This window comes from Chroicocephalus ridibundus, chromosome Z, assembly GCF_963924245.1.
Source record: "Chroicocephalus ridibundus chromosome Z, bChrRid1.1, whole genome shotgun sequence".
Lineage (NCBI taxonomy): Eukaryota > Metazoa > Chordata > Aves > Charadriiformes > Laridae > Chroicocephalus > Chroicocephalus ridibundus.
The window spans coordinates 95,211-120,957 of NC_086316.1; the positions used below are offsets into that span (position 1 = coordinate 95,211).

General features: G+C 44.7%; 1 protein-coding gene across 1 annotated transcript; it reads left to right on the forward strand.

The window, feature by feature from the left end:
* Window positions 1-1,003: 1,003 nt before the first annotated feature.
* Window positions 1,004-25,107, forward strand: DCAF10 (DDB1 and CUL4 associated factor 10). The gene is made up of 7 exons (XM_063320814.1): window positions 1,004-1,368; window positions 6,860-6,973; window positions 13,721-13,918; window positions 14,381-14,583; window positions 15,378-15,488; window positions 16,636-16,781; window positions 19,804-25,107. Exons 1-7 carry the CDS (start codon window positions 1,067-1,069, stop codon window positions 20,170-20,172), a joined length of 1,443 nt encoding a protein of 480 aa, XP_063176884.1. The 5' UTR covers window positions 1,004-1,066; the 3' UTR covers window positions 20,173-25,107.
* Window positions 25,108-25,747: the final 640 nt, after the last annotated feature.

A 25,747-nucleotide genomic window follows, 5' to 3' on the forward strand; every position in this document is an offset into this window, starting at 1 on the left:
TGTGTGGAGGAACTTGGTACCAATGGGGAGCTGCAGTGTCCTGGTGGTGTTGGGTCCTGTTTCAAGTACTTCTCCACAGTTTTGTCTCACCAAAACCGCCATAGCCCCTGAGACAAGAAGGGCGGTAAAACTGATGAGTCTTTTGATGGTAGCCAGGATGTCTGGTTCAGGTGCCAAATAAGAGCCATCTCTCTGGCTTGTGGAGAAAAGAAGGTGGCCAGCCAGGCAGACCATTTGCTCGGTCCATCTGTGCTACCTCTGGCTTCTGCTTTCTCACAGGTCATTGTGAACTGGAAGCTGTCTGACCTGAGTGACCAGGACCTGGCAATGCTGGAGTTTGCTGTTGCAGTCTGTAGAGCCGATAACATCACTGAGGAGCACTTCCAGAAGGTGGGGAGGCACAGTTTTGACCATAAAGATGCCTGGGACGTAGGCACGATCTCTGCATTTTTTGCCATGTCCAATCGCATTGCTCATTATATTGACCTGCGCCCAAACAAGGAGTTCTATGCCATGGGCAGGACATCCTGCAGGGAGCCAGGAGGGGACACCGAGCGCGCCTGACAGGTTGCTGATGCCCGTGCAGCCTTAACGTTGATCAAGCTCTCCATTTGCAAGCTAGTGTGGCTTATTCTGAGTGTGCAAAGGGGTTAAGAGATTAATGCCAGAGGGTTGCCAAGGGGAGAGTGGGCTTCTCTTCCCTGGTCATCCGGGCCAGCAGGGCGATGGCGGCTGTGGCCTCGGCACTGGCCGCGCCGGTGGTGGGCTCGCTGGGTCACCCCGTGCCCCCACCCGAGCTGCTGCGCGGCCTCCTGCCTGCTCCACCGTGAGACCCCGTACGCCTCGTCACGGCGGCGGGCTCTCACCGGGGCCCGGGGCGGACGCTTCGCAGCGCTGCGTGTCTCCGCGCGGCGGCTGCAGTTGCAGGGGGGCGGTTGCGGGGCCCGCCAGGCCCGGAGCCGCCCCCGCCGCGCGCGGAGGTCACGTGTCCCACGCGGGGCGGCGCGCGCAGGCGCGGTGCCGGCGGTGGGGGCAGGCGGAGGCGCGGCCCGGCGATGTCCGCGCCATGAGCGCGGAGGCGGAGGCCGCCCGGGCGGGGACCGCCGGCGGCCAGGCGGCCCCGGGGCCTGGTTCGCCCGCCGGTATGGAGCCGGCGTTGCCGGCCGTTCCCCCGCGGGCGGCGCCGGGGGCCGGCCTGTTCGGGTGGCTGCGCGGACGCTGCCTGGGCCGCAGCGCCGCCGTGGACCCGGCGCGGGACACCTTCCGCGCCATGACCGGGCTGTACGGCTCCATCCAGCCCGCCGACTCCGTGTACCTCAGCACCCGCACGCACGGCGCCGTCTTCAACCTCGAGTACTCGCCCGACGGGTAGGGGCCCAGCGCTGTTCCCCGCTCCCCCGCCGGCCCCGACGCCGCTCCCGCCAGCCCGGGCGGCGCGGAGCCTGCCGAGCCCGACCGCTGCGGGAACCGGGCCCAGCCGGCGGCGCTGCCGTCCCGTCCGGCCCCCCCCCGGGTGCCGGGCAGGGCTGGTGAGCCCCGCTCGGTCGCGCTCTGCCAGGGGGCCGCGGCTGTCGTGACCCGTGGTGGGGGGACCGTGAGGTCTGGGGCAGCGTCGGGACTCGGCCCTGGTGGGGATGGGCCTGGCTCGGCAGGCCCGGGCGGGAGGCCTTTGCGCTCCGCCGCTCCTGCCCGCGAACGGCGGCCCGGCCCGGCACGCGGGGAGCCCCCGCCGGGAGTCCGTCCCGCTGCCCAGGGCCTGGCGTCGGTCCCGGCTTCTCTGTGGTTGCTTCCGCGGGAGGAGGGGAGGCGGTACACTGAGGCACACGGTTGAGAACAGGGTGGCGGAACCTCTTCGTTAAGGCGCAGAAGCGTTTGTGCCAGATGTCCTCAGAGAGCCAAGTTTCTGTTTGAAACGTGACACATTTATTCATTGCGGGTCCCATGAATTTTGTGGGTCTGCGTTGAGGAAGGAGTTGAGAGGTGTCTTGCTGAACACTCCTGTAGTGGTGTAGACAAAAGCAGGTGGCACTTGGGCTCATTTAGAACACAAGAAGTCCTGGAACACCGAGAGCAGAGTGAGTTAACTTCAGAGACACCTGCATATTTGTTTCCTGCAGTGTGCTCGCATGTGGGGTTTTCTTGACAGAGAGGCCTTGCCAGCTAGGGCGGTCTCAACAGTGTTTGGATAGTCAGAATTGAAATCTTAGTTACCCTTGATGGCTGGTCAGCTTTTCTGTTTTCAGTGAGTTTTTATCAGAACAGGCTTCTGGTTTCTGTGAACATCTGAACTCATGACACTTTTGCTATAGTTGAGCTGTAGAGATGACGTTCAACTCCTTATCTGTTTCTCCATTTTTTGAAAAGGAGAAAGTTAAGCTTCAAAAACTGTCAAAATAATCCTCAGGTGACTGTTGCTGGAAAGTGATTTCTTTTGTAGATCCCCAGCCGGGTGTGAGGAAGGTTCCTGAGGCATGGGATCCTCTCTGCAGTGTGAAGAGGCTGGGGGGATCGCTCTCCTGGCTTGGCTGCAGCGAGCAAATTGGAAAAATACCTGCACCTGGATGTTTTGTACTGGTGTAGCAACTGTCAGCTGCGGTAGCAGTGTAATTGGTCTGTTGTTCAAGACTATTTGTGCAGGTTTCTGGCAAAAGGTGTACTTCTGTATTCCTCCCACCTCCTTTGTGCCTGAGGCGTGTGAGGCGGCATGGTGAGCTAAACCAGGGACCTTCCTGCTCCAAAACAAACCCAGCAAGAAGGTTCTGGTGTCACAGAAACACATCCATGGACCTGGTGTGGTTGCAGGGCCAGGCCCAGCAGACTACCAGTGGTGCTGGGTGTGAGTTTGCACCATGGTTCTGAATCTCAGTTGCCTGAAAACCAAATGAAATGGCCCAAACCTTGCTCACTTCTGTGTGATTCTCTGCTGGTTATGCTCAGCTTAGAGCTGTCACAGAGCTGGCCTAACCTGCGCTGGCCAAGACCCATCCTGTGCAGTGGAGACTTCTGGTCTCTCTGTAGCTTCTGTCGCTTGCCCCTTCTGTCACCTTCTGGCTCCTCAAAGCGCTGCTGTGGGGCTGCGGCGGGGATGGTGCCTTTGGACTTTGTGCTGCGGGTGAGGTCTGGCCTGCAGGGAGCTGCTCTCTCGCACTCGGCGTGCGGACCAAGGGCGGCTGCCTTCCTGCCATAATGCCTCTGTACGGGTTGGAGCTCTGCAGGGCTGGGGGAACTCCTGAGCTTTTCAGGAGGTCAGCTTCACTAATTTAGCAGGCCAGACTTCACTGTCACTGTCGTGTCATTGTACTTAATCAGACCTTTTCAACATACATGAACCCATTAAATATTGATGCCCTAGGAGAGGCTGGTGCAGAGCCAGACAGCCTGCCCAAGTGGGTGTTTTCTGTGCCTGTTTGGACCCCTGTGAACTCTCTGCAGACTTCTCTCTGGTCTCATTCACAAATAATGTGTATCCTGGGACAAGGTCTTTGATTACTTTTTTTCTCCAAGGAAAGCCGTAAATACACAGATGCACAAAGGTCTTCATGTGGGGAAGAAAAGGTGCTTTTTTTTAAAGGAGGTAACATCCTTGAAATTGTAGTTCTTGAAATTGTTCTGGTTTTGGCAACTGAATTAGGTGATATAGTAAGATACTAAATCTTGCTCCAGACTTTTCTGTGTCCTCAGAGTAGTAATCACCGAATCACACAATGATAGGGGCTGGAAGGGACCTCAAGTGATCACCTAGTTGAAGCCCCCTGCTAGAGCAGGTTCACATAGAGTAGGTTGCACGGGAACGCGTCCAGGTGGGTTTTGAATGTCTCAAAAAACATGGATAACAATTAGCTAAGTTGCCAGCCTGAGTCTCTGCTAATGCCCGATTTAGACTGGTGCCAGTGTCTTGCTATTCCTGCCTTTGACCGTCACTTCCGTAACAGCACTACTGCATTTAGACAACAATACCTTTTGTCCAAGGACTCTTTTTCTTTGTACTTAATAGTATGTGATGTCTGACAGCAATCCCCTGACTTCTTTGCTATTTTAAAAAGTAAACATTTTAAATCTAAACTTTATAATATAAGCTTTTAGTGAAACAATGACTTGGTTGCAGAAAGGCTAGATATTTTAAATAAAGCTTTGAATCAGTCTTATTTCTGCCATTAGCATTTACTGGCTTCATGCTGTTCTGATGTAGAAAAATGCTGGTAGTCAGCAGAGCTTGAGTAGTCGGATTATCGGGGAAGGGTTCTGTCCTTTAGAGTTTGGTTTAAAAATTCTGCTCCTGAATACGCAGTCTGAATGTCATCTTTGTGCTGCTTTTGGGTGGATGCCAAACTGAATAGCCATCAAAGTCAGTGTTATGGCAGGAGATGAGAAAACTGTACCTGCGTCTTTACCCTGAAGAAGTCGGTGGTTGCAGCTCAGCACAGGCTGCCTGTTACGAAGAGGTAGTGTAGCTGGGGTAGCACCTGTAAAGGTCTTAGGGGAATATTGTCGTGGTTGATCAGGGAGGCAGACCAGAGGGGGGTGTTTCCATACGTTGTCCTCTTTGATGAGGGTTGGTGCAGTGGCAGTGTAAGGGTGGCTCATGGCCAGCTGGCTCACCCGAGCGAGCCAGCAGCCAGCACTCGACGCCGGCTGTGCTCCCTCCTTCTGTACAGCCCCTTGCAGACCCTCGCATATTACAGACTCTTCAGCTGATCGGCTGACACCCCGGAAAGCAAACTACAGTGTCTCCCAATGCCCTGAAAAGTGTTGCCAGTGGAAGAACAGAGGGAGGCAGTGACATGGGCACAGTCATACGGGAAATCTGCAGTAGAATTTCAGAGTAGATGCCTTTCCACTTACTCTTGGGTGCTGATGTCTTTTTTTTTTCCTCTTTCCTGCAATGTGAAGCAAGATTTTTAGTCTCACTTCCGTCCCTGGGAAGGTAATGGAGCGACTTTTTCTGGATGTCATATCCAAGCACGTTCGGGAGCAGGAAGTTATTGGAAGTGATCAACATGGATTTACCAAGGGGTGAATCAGGCTTGACCGATCTCGTAGCCTTCTGTGATGGTATAACTGGTTGGCTGGGTAGGGGCAGAGCAGCAGATGTCATCTACCTTGACTTCAGCAAGACTTTTACACTGTCTCTCATAACGTCCTCCTTAGGAAACTGAGGAAGTGTGGACTAGATGAGGGGACAGTGAGGTGGATTGAGAGCTGCCTGTGTGACAGGACTCGGAGGGTTGTGATTAATGGAGCAGGGTCAAGTTGGAGGCCTGTAACCAGTGGTGTCCCCCAGGGGTCAATACTTGGACCAGTATTGTTTAACATATTCATCAACGACCTGGACGAGGGGACAGAGTGTATGCTCAGCAAGTTTGCTGATGATACCAAACTGGGTGGGGTGGCTGACACCCCAGAGGGCTGTGCTGCCACCCAGCATGACCTGGATAGGCTGGAGAGCTGGGCAGAGAAGAACCTAATGAGGTTCAGCAAGGACAAGTGTAGGGTCCTGCACCTGGGGAGGAAGAATGTCAGGCACCAGTATAGGTTAGGGGTGGACCTGCTGGAAAGCAGCTGTGAAGAAAAGGATCTGGGGGTCTTGGTAGGCAGTAAATTATCCATGAGCAAGCAATGTGCCCTTGTTGCCAAGAAGGCCAACAGAATTCTGGGCTGCATAGGGAAGAGTGTGGCCAGCAGGTCAAGGGAGGTCATTCTCCCCCTCTACTCTGCACTGGTGAGGCCACAACTGGAATACTGTGTCCAGTTCTGGGCTCCCCAGTTCAAGAGGGACAGGGAACTACTGGAGAGAGTCCAGCGTAGGGCAACAAAGATGAGTGAGGGATTAGAGCATCTCACTTATGAGGAAAGGCTGAGAGAGCTGGGACTCTTTAGCCTGGAGATGAGAATGCTGAGGGGAGACCTTATTAATGTTTACAAGTATCTAAAGGGTGGGTTTAAGGAGGGTGGAGCCAGACTCTTTTCAGTGGTTCCCAGTAAGAGGACAAAGGGTAACAGGCACAAGCTGGAACATAGGAAGTTCCGATCAGATATGAGAACAAACTTCTTTACGGTGAGGATGACAGAGCCCTGGAACAGGCTGCCCAGGGAGGTTGTGGAGTCCCCTTTTCTGGAAACTCAAGACCTGCCTGGATGCAGCCCTGAGTAATGTGCTCTGGGCAATCCTGCTTTACAGGGGGGTTGGACTAGGTGATCTCTAGAGGTCCCTTCCAACTCTGAAATTCCATGATTCCATGATCCTCACATGAACAAAGCAGTGGGTTTCATGCCAGAGCTTGATTCTTCTTTTTTTCCCAGACAGGAACCACTGAGTTTGTGCACTGCACTGCAGAGGTGGAACAAATCAGCCTCAAGTAACTTCTAAAAAAAAAAACACTGATGTAAATACACTTCACTATGAGATTTAAATAATGCCATCGTTGGATCTATGAAGTAAATAGCTGTTACAAAACAACCACCTTGCATGTTAAAAAAAAAAAAAAATGAATTAAAAAAATCATGTGGTTTGTCTGGTGAATGCACAAGCTGTGCATTAATTATGTCAGCAGCCAGGCAGGAGAAGAGTCATGGTCTCTTGAAGAGGAGTTAGAGAAGTTAACTTCTCCAGAATAAAACAACATGCTATTTTCTTCTACGTTATTTTTATGTTATGTACTTGAGAATAGGCATCTGCAAGAAGTTAATAAAAAACCATGAACACTGCTGCAGATTCTGTGCAGTGTAAACAGAAAGCCACGCTAAGTAATGGTGAAGCCATGTTTCCCTGAGGACAGGGAATGGAGGTTAGCTGGATGCACACAGGTGTAATGTCTTTTACTGAATACAAATGTTTCTGCTTTGCTCTGGTCCCCTACAGGTCAGTGTTGACTGTTGCTTGTGAACAGACTGAAGTACTGCTTTTTGACCCAATCTCTTCAAAGCACATCAAAACTCTCTCTGAAGCTCATGAAGACTGTGTAAATAATATCAGGTAGGCCAGAAGGAATAAAAGGTCTTGTATTTTGTCTTACCATAGATGCTTTTCTTACAACAGTGTGATAAGTTTGTGTTACGCACTTTCTTGGGGAGAGTGGGTTTTGTGAAGCCATTAGGCTGCAGTTTGCTTTGTACCATTTTCCTTCTCTTTGGTATTGGAGGTGGGGAAAGGCTGGAAAGGGGAAGAGGAAGAATCTGAAAGTGGTGGTGTATAATGCTGGCAGGTGGTCTTGTTGATGGAAGAGCTGCAGTTTATGGGAGGAGAAGAGTGTCTTCTCCTAAGGGCTGCAGTGTGGGTCCATGTGGGGGACGAGTGGGATCTTTCCTCCATCCTGGACAGTTTATCATAATTTTTCAAATAATTTCTTATTTTTTTCAGTAATTTTCTTGGTTTTCTCAGTCAGTTCCTCTATGGCTGCAACAGTGAGGGGACGAGAGAGACTGTCTTCATGCTGTCATACTTGGTTAGCAACTTCATTTGCCGTTGGTGTGTCAGCATCAGATGTTCCCCAGACCACTGTAGGTAGTGTGTGGGAACACATCAGTGGTGCACTCTGCGCAGACTCATAGGTCATTTGCACGGCATTTCATCAGGGTCAGCATTCACTTGCCAGTCACCATAAATCACCTTTTGCACAGCCAGTTCTCTCAGGTACTTAATACCTTTCTCCGTGGCGGTCCATTTGCTCAGGTGGCATCCGATGTCACCCTTAAAGGGATACCTGCCCTTTACGGCCGACACGAGTCACCTCCACAGACTGAGAGTGTCCAGCTTTCTCCCAATTGCTTTATTGATACCTCTTGTCTCTGGCCAGGTTTCCCAACTGCCTGGCTTCTCTACCTTTTAAGTCTATGGTATCGTCCCCAGTATCCCAGCATTGGAGCAACCAGGTGATAAGTGTCTCACCTTCATGATGGCTAAAGTCCTTTCTTGTATTTCGCAAGTCCTTCATAGATAAGTATTGAATGATTACGTCTGTCTGATTCCTCCTCCTGTGTTGACACTGCCCGAGAAGGACTCTCTCTGTGATCTGCTTGAGAAGGTCCCTTTCACGGATCTACTTGATAAGGACCCTCTGCTGGATTTTTGGCAGAAGAATTCTCTCCCATGCTATCTTGCTTTATCTGGCCTTTGTCATAAGGGGCAGGGGAACGAACTGACCTCTTTTTCTGCTTCCTGGCCACTGAGGCAACTTGTACTGGTGCTGATGGACTTGGAGTAGCAGCAGTGTTCGTTGTTGGAGCGGTCGGAGTGGCTCATGCTGGTACGGGTGGTGGAAATCTACTCCTGCACCAATATTTAATAAGAAACCATGCAAATGCAGAAGAATGGGTAATAATAATAAGAAAAGGAGTTGACCCGTTGATCCCTCAGCTTTTGTATTGAGCATGATGCAGATGGAATGGAATACCCCGTTGATCAGTTTTGGGTCACCTTGCCTGTCCCTTTCTCCCCACAGGCGCAGCCCCTGTATGCTCTTCTGCTGCTGACCCTCCAAGTCAGTACATAAAGTTAGAAAGTTAGCTGACCTTGGCTGTTACAGCAGTTAGTATAAGCGGGAGCCTCTCTCTCTGTATACCATTCCGTGGTATTCACTACAAACATCAGACCTTACCTGCTAGAAGCGAACGTAATATGCCATTAATTTCACTCAGTTAAAAGATGCTTAACTGAAAATTACTGAAAAGAAAATTGGTTCTGTTTTACCTCAAACCAGGACAGGTATTATCACCTGCTTTAACTGGTCTTTGGAATGCCCTGAATGAACGTGGTAAATCAGAGCAGAGCAAGTAATGTGGGATTTATGTTTGAAATGCAAATCCGAGGCTGTAGCAAGATGAGGTATTTATATGAATATGGCTGGTATTTTGAATCATAAGAGGTATTGCCATAGTTGCATAGAAATTTCGAAACAAATATTGGCTGCTTTAAATACTGGTGTGATATAGATGAGCTGGGAAAATGAGGTGGCTTCTGCAATTCAACTTGAACTCAGTCTTTATGGTTTAAATCTTTTGCCTGTTTCTCAGGATAAAGTTGGAAACAGCAAGCGTAGGAACCTAAATCATCCGTGTTTTTGTCATGTAATGTTTTTCCTTTTAAATTCTATTATTTTTAGCTGTTCTGGGTTTGAGAATAGAATTTCACATGTGAACTTAATACACTTTTTAACCTTGTGGGCAATATTGCAGCCTCTCTTCACTCAGATTCTCAAAGCAAAAAAACCTAACCCAAAAACCAAATCAAATAAAAAAACACCCAAGAAAACTGTAGAAGTATTGTGAGCGTTTTCCCTCAAAAGAGTTAAATAAAATGTGGGCTGACAGTGTCTTTGTGCATTATTCAGATAAGTTGATGTTTTTCACAAGCTGCCTGTCCTTTTTAGAAGAGAGTGAAATTTTACATCAGTTGGATGTCTTTCAGAAAAGCTAAAGTAAAAGCTGGGGCTGGCAGACACAAATAGAAGAGATGTTGAGAACATGCTTTTCTGTAAGGAAATACAGTTTTTCACGTCTTGCATGCCGGTGGCTGTCCTTTAAATGTGTTTAGTTTTTAGATAATGCTAGATGATTCTATGAGAAATAAATCCGAGATATCGGAAGGCAAAGGCGAACGAGATTTATTTTCCTTTTTATATACCCCTAATGCAGTATCTGATCCTTACATTCAAACTGCTCTAGCTCGGGTTTCAAGTGAGTTACTCTGGGTCACGTTTTACAAAGGGCATTCTGCTGCAGCCTCCTTGGCCTGTTGGCTGTCTCTCTTGCAGTCAGCTGTGCTGGTCCTGAAAATTTATCTCGTTCCTTAGTTGAGAACAGCATTGAAACTTCCTGCCACTCTCTTCTCTTATTCAAAGGATCTCCTTTTTTTCCACTTTGTCTGCATGTGAGGCTTTGTAAGTCTGCTCTCTGCTTCTCTCTGTGTGGTTTGATTGATATCAAAACACCAGTACTACCTCCAAGCAGATAACTCTCAGATCTACTGTTAATCACCAGACTAAGGTCCTGCCTGACAACGCGTAGTGAACTTTCTGCTCTCCTTTAAAATGCTCCTTAAAGATTTATTTTTTCTTTGTAGGATAGCGGCACCTTATTCTGTCTTACTGCACGTCCCCATTTATTTATTGTTATAAATTTAGTTACAAGGTGCTTAACTGTATTCTTTAAGACATGGCTAATACAGCATTACCTGGAGTATTGTTTCTGCTTAATGAGCAGGACTCCAGGCGTTACACTGCTACAGAAATTGCTTGTAATAAGCACAAAAATTAAATACTGCCACTGCTGTGCCCTATAGCAGGTGTCTCAGAGGTATGTGTGAACAGGGAAGTATGTAGTGGTCCTCTTCCAGTAGTCTCCCAGTCACTGGGGATTTGTGTGTCATCGTCTGAAGCAGACATTTTTTTCACCTGAATTTGGTCAGGTTTTAAGCTTACTTAAAACTCTCCCATTGAGAGCTCCATGGCACAAATGTGTTTCAAGGAGGATTTAATAGTATTTTTAAAACTCGCTAGCTTGGTTTGAGGCCGTCTATTTTTTTTGTGTCTTCTTTTCTTAAGTAGGAAGACAAGGAATAATTAATCTATATTTACTTTCTCTGTCTCAGTCAGTTTTATATGCCTGAGTCATATGCACCTTCAATGAGCTCTTTTTCAAATGAATCCCAGTCATTGCCTGTGTGAACCATTTGTACCTCCCTCATCTGAAACTTGTTTGTGGTGAGTGAAGCAGGGTTGCTGTAGCATCCAAGATAAAGGCAAATGGTGGATTTCTATAGGCAAGAGGTGTACTCTCTTTTACTTTTGCCCTGAAAAACTGAAATATTGGGTTCTTCCTGTTGTAGTTGGTTATTTTTCATTGGAGTTGTTGCTGTTTTTACATGATGTAGACAGGTTCTAAGTCTAAAAGATAAAATGCTGTTTCTAGGGGTAACTTACCACATGCCTTTGTGTAGATCATTCTTGCCTTAGTATTCATGTACTTCTGGTGGTTTTCGGATAGGTTTTATTTTCCCTTTTACGTTTAGGCTTTTTTTTTCCTGAATGTCTTCATCGGGCATGAATTCCAAACATAAAACAGTACGCTTTCCCCTTCTAAAAGTAAGGGCATGCATAAATTGCAGTAGGAATGGAGTATGATCTATTTTGATTGTGTAATCCAAACTAAATAATTTGATCCAGTAATTTTCTTGGTGAACCAAATAACTTGTCTAAGTACACTTTCAAAATCATATCTTCACTTGGTGTTTTTGAGAAGTCTTGCATTTGCCTCAGTATCCTCTAGACTCAATTTATTACCTAGCTATGCCTTTTTAGTGCTGATTCTAGCCCTTCTATCCCTTCTGTCTGATGAAGTGTTTTTACATCAGATATTCTTGCCTTCTGTAATCACTTGAAGGTTGTCGAGCTGCCTCATACTGTTTCAGGCAGAAGTGATACGTACATTGAATTTTGGCTGAAGACTGGAGATCATCATCATGAAGGATTACCACCTGAACAGGCTAAGGACTTAACCTGATCAGTGTAGTAATCCAACTGGTATGACCCATATTCTTTTCCACTTTCTCATCTTCTCCCAAAATCGTCTGTGAACAGAGCAAGAACTCAGAACTGCTAAGTGCAGAACATACATAGTGCATATGGAGCACCATGCATGTGATATAAATGAATTGCTGCGTAGAAGTGTACTGTAGAACTGCAGGTCTGTAAATACCTTGTGAAATGCAGAGTAGTAGGCTTGGTCTTCTTGCGGTAGTTGGAGATAAACAGAATTTCATGTTCTGTTGTGATTCAAACTCAAACCACTCTAATCCTCAAATGCACATCTCTACGGAAGGAGTCCATAAATTTGGGTAGCCTGTGCACTTGTGCAGCATAGCACTGGTACTTCCAAAGTTGATATGAAATGCTCATGTGAAAGCATGCTCTGCACGTGCACTGTGATATGTGTACCTGCTTTTGTGCATTTGAAAGGCTTAACTTCATGTGCCTGCTTCAAACACATGAACTGTACTTTGGGGAAAGGAAAGGCAGAAATGTGGGAGAAAAAGCTCCTTGCTTTTTGGTGGAGACTGTCACAGAATCACAGAATGGTGAGGTTGGCAGGGACCTCTGGAGATCATCCAGTCCAACCCCTGCCAGAGCAGGGTCACCCAGAGCAGGTGGCACAGGAAAGCGTCCAGGCGGGTCTGGAATGTCTCCAGAGACGGAGACTCCACCACCTCTCTGGGCAGCCTGTGCCAGGGCTCTGCCACCCTCAAAGGAAAGAGGTTCCTCCTCATGTTTAGGTGGAACTTCCTATGGTCAAGTTTGTGCCTTTTACCTCTTGTCCTGTTGCTGGGCACCACTGAAAAGAGCCTGGCTCCATCCTTCTGACACCCACCCTTTCAGTATTTATAAGCATTGATGAGATTCCCCCTTCAGCCATCTTTTTTCCAGACTGAAGACACCCAAATCCTTCAGCCTTTCTTCATAGGAGAGGTGTTCCAGTCCCCTCATCATCTTGGTAACCCTTTGCTGTCCTCTCTCCAGCAGTTCCCTGTCCCTCTTGAACCAGGGAGCCCAGAACTGGACGCACTGCTCCAGAGGCGGCCTCCCCAGGGCAGAGCAGAGGGGGAGGATGACCTCCCTTGACCACCTGTCCAGGCCATCCAGGTGGTAGAAAACCTTCCTGGCTGCAGAAGGTCTGCATAGCTCCTCCTGGGTCTGCGGCTGCAGCGAGCGATGCTCTTTGGGCATTGCAGAGGTGGAGGGGCTCCGAGGAGAACGATGGGCAAAGGTGGAATGAAATTAAGGGTCTAGGGGAATGTGCAAACAGTGGCAGCGTTCAGATTTAAATCTAGTACATGTTCCCAAGGTAGCAGTACTCTGTGTAGTATAAGCCACGTGGTTGGTAAAGCTGGCGGGATGTACACCGTATGGAGCAGCAAGGTGTCAAAGCGGTCGGGGGCTTCCAGTAGGAATAGCAAAAGGTGATCTTGCTTTTAAAAACTTCCTTTGAGTGCAGGGAGCTTATGTCTGCGGTGGGGAAGAAAGGAAGGTTTATAGAAAAGCAGGAGAAGAATGACGGTGGGTATGCAGGTAGAAATGAGGACAGTCAAGAGGAGCATGGGTTTGATTAATTACGAGCTGATAGGATCTTGTGTAGTCTGAAATGAGGATAGAATTGCTGCCTGTCTGTAGTAGAAAAAGGCTCTGGCAAAAATGAGGAAGATGAAAGACATAACTTACAAACATTGCAGGCTGGCAGAGCCCTGTTGCAGGGACTGCCAAACCACTCAGTGGGAGTGTCTTGCCAGTGGTCCAAAAGCTGACCAGTACTAGGATGTTTGTGTCTTTTAAAGACTTGTCAAGTTTAAAACTAAGTATTGTCCAGATGGGTGACTGGTTTAGTTACCACAGGGATTCTGTGTGAGCATTTGTTCCACTGGTGGTTTGGTGGTTGTGTGATCTTTATGTGATTCATTTAAAAAAAAAAAAAACCAAAAAACCAACCAAACAAAAAAACCCTTTTACTATGCTTCTGCTGTTTGTATATGTTTGCTATTACAGATGTGCTACTGGTTCATATCCTAAGGGTACTGGTTTTCAATGGAACTGTTTTATTGGTAAATATTCTGCTGTATGTTAATTTTTTTGTGTGGCCACTCTTATTTATTTCTCTGTTAGCTTAAATTCCTGCTTAAGAATATTTAAATTGGAGAAGACACTAAGCAGACACAGTATTTCTCTCCCATTTTCAGGTTTCTAGATAATCGACTGTTTGCAACTTGTTCTGATGACACTACAATAGCACTTTGGGATTTGAGAAAGCTGAACACAAAAGTGTGCACTTTGCATGGTCACACTAGCTGGGTGAAGAACATCGAGTACGATACCAATACAAGATTACTAGTAACGTCAGGGTTTGATGGAAATGTGATCATCTGGGACACAAACAGGTAAGTGGCTGTGTTACTGCTGTTGCATTTCTAGAACACAGGAGGACAGGTTTCTTCTGTACAAGATGGAACACCTGCTTCCTTGAATGGTGCTATAATGCATTCTTAAATACTGGGATTAGTTTATAGCCCTTATCAAGAACTTGCATCACCTTTATATGGTATTAGTCCAGTAGCTAAAAAGAGAGCTTTTCTTGCTGACGTGACAAAATGTAGTTTGGTTTTTTTGTTGGTTTGGGTTTTTTTTTTTTAAAAATCTCTGTCTTCATTGTTGTGGTAGTATGAAAATGTGACTTTTGCCATTTCATTAAAATCTGATTTAAATAGGATAAAGACAGTACTGAAAAAAAGTTTTTGAATTAATAAGGATGCTCAGCAGATCTTGGACTCTTCTGGACATTATTAGGGACTTGAGTCAAAGCTAATTGCAGCCATTTCTTGTGGGTTTTTTTCACTGTCCAGGTGCACAGAAGATGGATGTCCCCACAAGAAGTTTTTTCACACCCGTTTTCTTATGCGAATGAGGCTGACTCCAGACTGTTCCAAAATGTTGATCTCAACCTCCTCTGGATATCTTCTGATTTTGCATGACCTTGACCTAAACAAATCATTAGAGGTTGGCAGCTACCCCATTTTAAGAGCTAGGAGGACTACAACAAGTTCAGGTGAATGCTTGTGGAAGAGTCTCTGGCAGCTTCTGTGTTTGAGTTGTTTTATGGGATACTATTAGCTAGCAAAAGAAGGCAGAGGTAGAGTCAGAAGGACTCTGATGAGGAAGTTTTTGGCACAGCAGCAGTTCTGTTGTTCAGGGGGTCATACGGATCTGTACGGTTCTGACTCAGGTAGAGTCTCTAGAGTGATTTTTGGTATCAAGACTTCAGCACTACAGGATAAAGCGCCTGTGGAATTTTGTCACCTTGAGCTGGGAGTCTCTAGCTTTATTTATCTATCTCGGTCCTGTAAAAAAGAAACTTAACTCACATTAAGTGGGCTGACTGTACGTGGGCTCCAGCAACTACTAATGGCTTTTGTGTAGTGGTGTAGTTGCTCTTGGCAGCAGACCTGGAAGAATCGCCTGCTCTGAAATGTCACTGCTTTGTGGTAGTAACAGAGCAAAATACTGACAGAAACTCTGCCGTTTAGGATGTCAGAATGTAAAGAGAGTGGTCTCGGGAAGAATTCATACCCCAGTTTCTAGTAGTGTCAGTGCATAAGAAGGAAGGAAAGCAGCTTGCCTCTTATTCCCAGTAGAGTTTGTTGTGCTGGCAGTTTATTTGTATGAGGCACAAACATAATGGTACTTTTAGAGTATAAACTGAGCTTTCAAAAGTGTTTTCTTAACAGCGTGCCTTACCCTTTACTTAACATTTCTAAGGGACGAGGAGGGATAGGTGAGGGACGTGCGTAATAAGTGGGCTGTGCATAGCTGGGATGTTCACATGGCTCATGCTGTTTGCAGACATAACTTCATCAGGTTCGTCTGGTCCTCGGGCTGTTGGTTCACCATGTCACCAGAATGATTCAGGTCTACTGTCTGAGAAACACATGTCGCGGTCCTCCCAGCGAGAAGGTAGGAAAAGATTTTAAAAAAATAATAATAAAAAAAATCATGGACTTTGACTCTTTGTATCTATAAGTGGCCAGAGTATAATAGCTTTTGTCTCTGTGACTTTTAAAAGAATAGCATTGTTATGACTTCTAATAAACCAATAAAATACTGTTGCACAGCAAAGGCTGGGGATCTGATAATTTTTTTTCCAAGAAATCTGATGACAGCAACAAGATCTTTATTTTATATTAGTACATTATTGTTATTACATAGAGATGCTCCCTTTCCCTTGTGTTTTTTCCTCAAACAAAGTTTGCATGAATGACCTTTAGGGGAAAAAAAAACAACGAAGCAGAACATAGCTATGTTGCTTTTTGTATTCCTTAATGATGGGAATATGTGTCTGCAGTTTCTCCATAAGAAGTGAATAGCATGGAAAAAGAATACGCAAAGACGTCTCAAATATGGACACGGTGTTTTGTGGAGTTCTGATTACAAACCAAGTCCTACCTAACTACAGGGCTATGAAAACTGATGATCCTATGGTTAGCAGGCTTCCTCTGAATCTAGGATACATTTCAGAGAGTCAGTGTGAACTTGGCAAATTGGTGAATAGTTTGTGAATCACATGCAGTTTAAAATAAATATAATGTTAAGTTTTAACTACCCTTGGTTCTGAGAATTTCAGTTGTACTTATGAAAGGAGGAGGCTTATCTGGATACTTGGGCATGATTTACTGGTGAAAAGCTTTCTAGGGGTGAGGGGGTGCAGGGAGGCAAACTGCATACAGCTGAACGGACTTTGGAAGGAATTCAGAAGTTTGAGAACCAGTAGTTCTTACAGAAAAAACACTCTCTAGACTTTGTTTTAATGATAATGAAGAGTGTAGGTGTGGAAAGCTAACTCTGACTTAGTTCACAATATGAGGTGATTTAACGCAGCTCTTGGAAGGCAAATTTCAAAAAATAAGCTATTTAAAATCAGGCCTGAACCCGTTGGTATTAGCTTCAGTTTTTCGTATTTGATTTATCCTTTCATAAAGGTGCGGTCTTCTCTAGCAGTCAGGTGAAAGTGTCACCTGTTTGACCTCATTTCGGCACTAGACTGATGAGGTGAAGATCAGTGTATAGACTTCATTGAGACCTTAACCTTGACTTCCCCTTGTAGGTGGATCACCTAGAAATAGTTTGGAGGTCTTAACACCAGAGGTTCCTGGAGAAAGAGATCGAGGCAATTGCATTACATCACTACAGCTACATCCAAAAGGGTGGGCTACGCTTCTTCGGTGCTCAAGTAATACAGATGACCAGGAGGTAAAACAAATATGTTTTTTTAAAAAAATGTTAAGATGTATCGAACATACAGCTGTATTGAGATTTCCTTCTTTTGGGGTAAATTTGCATTTGAATAAATTAGTCTGTTATTGCTGCTTACAAGTTTTTTTTACAAAGATCATGAAATTCTTTTTTCCTTTTTTTTTTAATGATCTCATATGACTTTGTATCCTGCATTCAGTACTCCTGTTGTCCATCTCTGTCACAGAATACGTTTTATAGGTCACGGCTCTGTTAAGAGTTTTCAAACAACAGTTGTGCTGCCAAATACATGACTTAAAAATATGTAACTGCCAAAATGTAGGTGGCATTAACTTGGAAAAGACAGAGGATTAGAGAGTTGTGTACGTGGTCCAAGTTGAGCAGAGAAGCTCCTCTGAATTCCTCAAGTGCCTTTGGAATGTTTTCTACCTCCATTGGTGCTTCAAGGATGAAGTGCTCCTGCTGTGCTGATGATGCTTTCCAGAGGCTGCTCCTACACTGCTGTAAAAAAAACCTCATGGTGTATTTCTGCATCTCCTTAAAACTGCCACGCCATAGGTCTGAATGTGATACATTCCAGTGAAGTTTATGTAACAGAGTGCCTTGGTTTCAACTCTCATCCTAAAACTCTGCAACTTAAATATAAAGGGGGTATCAATGATCTTTCTGGCAGAATCCATTTCAAACCTTTACTTGAAGTAATAAGTCATAAGACCATCTACAGCTCATATACCACTTGCAGATTTCAGTCCCGTAAAAACAGCTTTAAAGAATCATAGAGTCTTAGAATCCCAGGTTGGAAGGTACTTCAAGGATCATCTGGTCCGACCTTCCTTGGCAAACCATAGTCTAAACAAGATGGCCTAGCACCCTGTCCATCTGAATCTTAAAAGTGTCCAATGTTGGGGAATCCACCACTTCTCTAGGGAGGCTATCCCAATGTCTGATTGTTCTCATTGTGAAAATTTTTCCTCTTGTGTCCCATCAGAATCTCCCCAGGAGTAACTTGTACCCATTACCCCTAATCTTTTCCATGTGACTCCTTGTAAAAACAGAGTCTCCATCTTCTTTGTAGCCACCCTTTAAATAAAGGAATATGGTGATAAGGTCTCCCCTAAGCCTTCTATTCTGAAGGCTAGCAAACCCAATTCTCTCAGCCTTTCCTCATACAGCAGGCTTCCCAAACCTTGGATCATCTTGGTGGCCCTTCTCTGGACCCTTTCCAACCCGTCCACAACTTTTTTGCAGAGTATTCTGGGTGTGGCCTGACAAGTGCCAAGTAGAGTGGGATAATGACTTCGTTATCTCTGCTGGTGATGCCCTCAGTGATGCAACCCAGCGTCCCGTCAACTTTCTTGGCCACAGCAGCACATTGTTCACTCATACTGAGCTTGTCCACCAGGACCCCCAGGTCCCTTTCCATGGAGCTGCTCCGCAGTTGAGTAGATCCCAGCCTGTGCTACACTCCTTGATGATGTTTTCCCAGATGCAAGAGCCTATGCTTGTCCTTGTTGAACTTCATGTGGTTCATATGGTATGTTAGCCCACTCTTCCAGCCTGTCCAGGTCTTCCTGTGTGGTGGCTCTCGCTAATGGCAGACTTTAAGGCCAGTGTTGGATCATGTTTCCCCAGATTCTGTTTGTGAAGTGTCACATGATAGCTGCTATATTGCACTGGGACCCTGTTGTAAGGCAAACAAGCAGTCTGTAGTGCACTCAGAATAGTGAAAAAACTTCATGGACTGTATACAAAAAGCAAGAGCCTGCGGGTTGTGTTTTAGAGCACCTGCTTTTGAAGAAGTAACTTCCAGGTTAACTCAAGTTCACTTAAAGCTCAGCCAGAGCCTTCAGAACACCTGAGCTCCATCAGATGGTCCTCTTGCAAACACCTTTTTTCCTAGGGTTATTTCAAAGTTATTGCTGTGGCAGTTGTGCAGACCACTCTGTTTTCAAGGCACAGAGCTTTTATATTTATTTTCCAAAACCACAAAGAATTATTTGAATACCTGACCAATAATAAACAGTTTAGTTAATTTGATAGCTGATATAAATTGGGGTTGGGTTGGTTTGGGTTTTTTTTTGATTGGGTTTTTTGTTTGTTTGTTTATTTGTTTGGGGTTTGAAGAAAGCCATTCTTTGTAATGGTGACCTCTTACAGGTGTGTAGAGGACCGAATGAAAGCTTAGCAGATTTGTTACAAATTTTAATGCTGGTTCTGTAAACTTATCATCAAACCACTATACGACACAGAATTTTTTGAAAATGGAAATATTATATTGGTTTGGCTGATACTGGTGATTGACCTAGTTATAATTTCGCATGGTCCTGGTGTCTGACTTACTGTCTTCTATTAATATTCATTAGTATTGTTCCCTTTGTGTTTATTTCAGTAGAATACATGGAACAGAACTAAGAACAGTTCTTTTGCCTTGTGGCTGAAATGGATCTTTCAACACAATATAAACTTTGTCATAGAGCTGTTTTTGCATTTGGTTTGAGATTAGATAATTAGATTACACATTAAAATCCCTGGCTGTCTCACAAGTACTGATCTGGCTATAGAGCTGTTCATAACATTCCTTCAAAAATGTATTTACCTCTTGTTTCAAGATTTCTTTCCATTTGAAGTTAAGGGCATAAGATGCCAACGGTCAATTGTAAATTACAGTAGGCCGAGTTCTACTTTATTATAGATTTCATTTAAATGTTTACTAAATTAGAGCAGATGCCTGGCCAAAGGATTAGGCTTTGCTCTTTCCAGATAAAAACTAGATTTAAAAGATTATATCTAGCACCTATTTAATTAAAAAAGCAACTTTTTTGCTTAGACAGTTCAAAGCGGAGGAGATGCCAATGGACTGGCCTGTCTTCTGTGTTTCTTAGTCGGTGTGTATCAAAGAGTAGATAAGCAGTCGTATTGGTCGTTCTTGTGTTATTCGCTTAACATGCGGTGGGAGAGAACAAGTGTTTGCAGTGCTGTACTTTTATTTCAACATTCCTTTCTCTGCCTCTCTCTTTAGTGGACTTGTGTCTATGAATTCCAGGAAGGAGCCCCTGTGCGCCCTGTCTCGCCTCGCTGTTCCCTGCGATTGACTCATTGCATTGAAGAAGCCAATGTGGGCCGGGGTTACATCAAAGAACTTTGTTTTAGTCCTGATGGCCGGATGATTTCATCCCCGCATGGCTTTGGGATCCGCTTGTTGGGGTTTGATGCACACTGCAGCGAACTTGTCGACTGTTTGCCCAAAGAAGCCAGTCCCCTGAAAGAAATCCGTTCCCTCTACTCCCACAATGACGTGGTACTGACAACCAAGTTTTCTCCAACACACTGTCAGATTGCCTCGGGGTGCCTTAGCGGACGTGTTTCTCTGTATCAGCCAAAGTTCTAGGCACATCTTGCATCAACAGGACCTTCAGACGTTTGTGGTTTTCACTTCAGTTTAGTTGAAGTATGTTCTTTCTGAGTTTTCTAAATCCAGACAAGATCATAGTTGCTATGGTCTCTGAACACAACAGCGGAACCAGTTTCCAGCCCAGCACTCTGTGCATTCTCATACTGCACCCACCAGTCCACTTCCACATGCTGTGTTTCCAGCCTTCCAAGCAGACCTCTGCTCCTGCTGATCCTGTGCCATCGAGTCATTGTTCTGGTTTGTTTGTACCATAGTACTTGTTGATAATTTCCTTTGATGCAACTTGAAGTGGGCTATTCAAAACAAATGTAGAGGGGGCAAGGGTTGCAGTTCAGCCAAAAGGCGCCCTCAGGTACGCCGCCTCCTTGTTCCAAAGGAGCTGGACTTCTTCACGTACACCTCCTTGGCCTTTTCTGTTGCTGAAGCTACCATATGGTGATTATTAGATAACGAGCTGCTTTTCTACGTAACTGACACGGTTAGTTACTGTCACAAAAGAAAAGAAAATTTTGTTTTAATTTATATATTAATTTGGTTGTTTGTGATTGGCTAGAAAAATGAGCCGACTTTCTGTAATGTTTGCTGCAGTTAACATGTGGTTTTCTGTGTTTGCATATATTGTGTTTATTGCCAGAAGGAAGAGGTTTTGGATGGAGATGTAGCTGCATTTTTTCCTCAAGAGAATTTAATAGGAAGAAACTGGGGCAGGGAAGCAGGAGCTGAATGGGTGAAGGCCCATTAACCCCCCTGCCCTGTAACCACTGCAGATGAACTGTTGGGACACTTCGTGTGAGGGGTTGTCCTCGGCCGGCCTCTCTCGGGCAGCTTTGACTTCTCAGCCGCCAGGGTTTCTGTTGTAGGGAGCTTTCCACATCGTAACCTAAACCGTAATCCCACGTTTGAAACTTAACACTGCAGAATTTTCTGCTGATGTTAAGGCTGTGTCCCACCTGACTCTTCTTCTACACCTCACCCGCACCATTGCTGTGAGAGGAATTCATGTAGGACGGGTCCGTAGGATCACCAGATGAGCCTTTCTTCACATGTACTGTCAGTTTGGGAATGGATTAAAAGCATGCCTGCCTACAATAAGATCTTTTTGGATTCAACCGGTAATTTATCATAAGATGTGAAAAATGTTAATGTTCGCCATTAAATCACATATTAAGTATGAATGCCAAGTTTAGGCCTCAAGTTAATACAGCTAACCTTGTAAATGCAGTTATTTCAGTCTCATACATCAGTATCAGTTTGTAATATTCTCATTACTTACGTGTTCCAAGATCTTTTTTTTTCAGTATTTCACTAAGGTTTTGCTGATCAATCACACACTCAATTCAGGAGGAAAACTCTACCTAAAAAGGACTGTCATATTTTGGCATTCAGATTCACTATCTCCAGCTCGACAGAGCGTGCTTTTTAAAAGTTGACTCCTAAAAAGCCTTTTGCAAAATACGTGTTTGGGGAAAAGGAAGACATCTATGCAGATGAGATTGCTGGAAATACATAAGCCCAAGGATCCTCTTGTAGTTTTGAATTTGTGTAGGTAGCATACTCTGGGTGTTGGTGGAGAAATCTGAAATTTAAGGTTCCTCTGCATTATGAGAAAAAAAAAATTGATTTTCTCTTTTGGGAATTTCTTTAGTAATACAAAGCCTCCAATACTGGGTATTTGGTAATCTGAGGACTAGTTAATTACTCCTGCATTGGGTTTTCGTCACCTCTGGGAACTGACTGCTAAAGGACCACATTCAAGTAGTCAAGTGTGTGCAGATAACAGACTTCCTACTTTTTGGTAAAAGTCCTAAACTTTCTTTCTCATGGGTTTTTAACAGAATTATTTGGTGATGATATCTCAGTAGAATATCATCCCAGCTGCAGGAGGAGGAAGAAAAGTTTTTTAAGTAAATATACTCAGTTAACTTAAAATGCAAATTAATGCCCATGGTCTTATCAGATAGGAACGCATAGGTTGGAATGTTCTGTAGCGTATCTTCTGAGCAGTTCTGTTGCTGCTGAAACTATTGTCTGGAACTCAAAAGTAGACCGATGAAATCGCAAGTGAAGTCTTCTAAAACATCAACTCTTGAGTTCAAATACTTGTACCTTTTGAATGCTTTTGACCTGTGGGCAAGGAACACAGTTCATAAAAAGGTATTCTTTTAATTTTAAATTAATTGGCTGAGCCATGAAAAATGGGGCATAGTGACTAAATGAATAAAATACGCAAGTGTATCTGAGACCAGTTAGAAACACGTGGCTTCCATCTGCACCCAGCTCCATGTGAACGCAAATAACAGCCTGTGAACACGAACCTGCAGGTGGAGCGGCGAGGATTCGTTTGTTAGAAGCATTTCAGGGGCACTTCCCTCGTTAATGACTTAAAGCAATGGAAGTGAATTGTACAGAAAACTTGAGGACAGTTGTGGAACATAGTATTTTTATGCAAAGGAGGAGCTAAGCTACAAGGAGTTTTTAATTAGGCAAGGTATTTGGGGAAAAAACCAAACCAAACGCCAAAAAAAAACCCCATTAGCAGCTTGTTCTCCCCCTGTCCCTGCACTGGACCATGATGGCTTTTTCCCTAAGCACTTGCTCTTCCCACTTCTAGGCTGCTGTTTTCTCATCTTACTTAGTGCTTTGCTAATCATTAAAGGGGCTACAGGTGACATTTTGAAGAAATCTTGAATACTGTTCTCACAGTCTTGAACTGTGTTCGTTTTGGAGGCGAAGAAGCACCCGTGAAATCAAAGCAGTTCTTGAGTTGGTTGGTTCGTTTGCTTTCATAGCTGGCTTTGGTTTTTCCTATCAGAAATTATTTGAACTGGTAGATTGCTTGTGACTTTAATTCTATGCCTGTTAATATGCACTGAGTGTTACTTTTTAAATTCTACCTCATGATACGCTGTTTTTTACGAGTATTGTGCTGAAACGATGGACACTGACTTTTCTGCATAAGGAACTTTACTGCGAAGCGAGACGTGTCATCCCACCCGGGTGCCAGCCGCGGCACCCACGCTGGGGGCGGTGGGTGACAGTCCCTGCCCTGGGAGCAGGAGCGTGGGGCTGATCTCAAGCTGACGTGGTTGAGGGGTTTGATGGTACATTGGCACTTCTGTAGCCTGTCCAGCACATGCATATTAAGATGGATTCTGTCCGTGTATGCTGTAGAAATGTTACCTAGTTCTTCTGATTACGTTGTAAGAGTTTGAATTAGAGTAAGGAGGTAATCTTGGGTCTTGATCGTTTGATTACTCCTTTTCAACAATACTTGGAAATTTTCAGTGAAGGTTCATCTCCTACCTGTGAAGCTCACGTAACACTTAATGAAACACTATTCCGAAGTTTATAACTGGTATACCTTGCAGTTGCATCTTGGTGGAAGGACTGATTTTCAGTCTTTCTGAATAGTATTACCTTGCCTTATTGAATTAATGAAGTAATTTGTTGGTGAGATTTGGACTATTTCTCGATAGTAAAAAAAAAAACCAAAACAACAGTGTGTCTTACTGTTATGTTTCAAAAGATGAATTCCTAACCTTCTATAACTGTATAAAACTGTCTGAAATACATATAAGAAAATGTTTCAAATAGTAGATGAAAGACTGCACCAAAGCAGAGTATGGTAACGACTTACACCGGAGGCTTCTTTACGCTGGTTGACTTTTGACCACTCAAGCGTTACATTACTTGACAAATTTTACAGTGTTTCCTACTGAAGATAGAGCTCTCTGTGTGACTGTAAAGCATGCAGTACGTTTTTTAAATGCATGGTTTCATATTCATTAACTTCTGTAGTAAAAGAATTCCTCCATTCACAGCATGGCTGATCAGCAGAAGCAGATAAACTGCATAATTAAGATCTCTGTGGGAATGTGAACATATAGCAGCATCTACAGGAACCAAACTAGTGTTTGAAGGTAGTAATCCTGTTGTAGTAGTCCAGTGACTTTATGTTGTGGGAGTAAATGCATTTTCTGAGTGTTCCATTAGAGTCTTTAAATCACTGCAGACATTTGTGGGGATGGGGAGAGAAACTATTAATGGGACGATACAGTGAAATTTCATGTGTATGTACTTTCTCTGTATGAGGTGTGTGTGTGTGTTTATTTCAGTGTATATTCCGCCATGGGGCATCAGTTCACTTGTCAAACATGGGTAGTTCAGGGAATAATGTAACCTCCAAACGGAACTATTGGGGATAGGAGGAAAAGCACAGTGATACAGACAGACACACACATGCACGTTTGTTTGCACTCTTGGAGTCTTGGTAAGGACAGTTTGATTGCCTACTACCAGAATTAGAATGTAAACATCAGGTTTTTCTGGGGTTTGGGGGGGGGGGATTGGTTGATTTTGGTGGGGTTTTTTTTGTTTGTTTGTTGGTCTTGGGTTTATTTTTTTAATTTGGGTAATACTGATGTGGAGAAGGTCCTGATACCGTAAAACATGGGTCTGTTGCTCTATGAAATGTGAACTCCTAGAAGAAAGAAATACACTTGCCAAATGAAAGCTTTTAAAAAATCTAGTTTACAAGATTCAAAAAAGGTGGAGTAAAGGGAAAAAGTCAACAGCCTGTAATATTTTCATCCTGCAGGAAAAAGAAACTTCTCATTTCCTGATCTTGGTCAAAAGTGCATTTTCTTAAGCACTAAGTATCTTCAGTTAAGTGTAAGGTTTTTAATACAAGAACAAATTGTGCATGTAGAATATTTTGAAATACCTGAGATTTCATAGTAAAAATTGTAGCCTTTTAATACAGTATAGGAAGTATCAGACCTGCTCTGAAAATATTGTACTTACAGCCGTACAGTAATTTACTATTTGTGGACAGTTTCTTTTGCTTGCATAATAAACTAAACAATAATTCAATGAATTAAAATCTATTTTAATGTATTTATCTTACACTGAGCTCTGTTCTGTAATGCTCGCTGGTTCTTATCTACTCCGTGTAACTAAGAGGAAAAAACCAGCGCGTAGAGCAAAACAAACTGCAGGTCTCCCCTCTGCAGGTTTCTTGGCTACTGTCCTTACCGTCAAGCATGCTTGTGAGAAGAAGCAGCTCTAGAGAGCAGGACAGATGTTGGGGCTAGTATCATAATGACAAACTAAGTGTAATTAACCATTCCACTGCCTGAGACAGTACCTGCCAGGTAGAGAGCTCCTTTTGTTCAAACAAACAGCAAACTCTTGAAAGGAGCATTGCTGTTCGCGTAAAGTTTTGCTGAAGGAGCCTTGCAGAGGTGAGCTCAAATCTGTCCCCAGGACCAGCCTGAAGCTGGGAACTGTCCTGGGAACTCTTGGGCCTGCGCTGCTGTGGGCAGCCGGGTCTGAGCAGCGGGTCCCGGGTTGCCTGTGCCAAGAGCGACACGCTACCCTGCAGTGCTTCCCCTGGTGAAGGTCTGGGCTCCAGTGCAGCCACCATGAAAGCAGCATCTGCACAAAAACAAACTCGCCTTCATTTCACATCACCCGAGGCACCAGCAGTGGGGCACATGGGGCAGGTCACGGTTATCAGCTGCAGTGGTCCGTGTAAATGAGGCCTCAACTC

Bases quoted from the DNA above. Each gene is read 5' to 3' on its own strand.
- DCAF10 (XM_063320814.1), top strand. From the start codon at position 1,067: ATGAGCGCGGAGGCGGAGGCCGCCCGGGCGGGGACCGCCGGCGGCCAG. The intron at 6,974-13,720 runs GTAGGCCAGAAG...TCCCATTTTCAG, and splicing joins GACTGTGTAAATAATATCAG to GTTTCTAGATAATCGACTGT. The intron at 14,584-15,377 runs GTGAATGCTTGT...TGCTGTTTGCAG, and splicing joins GAGGACTACAACAAGTTCAG to ACATAACTTCATCAGGTTCG.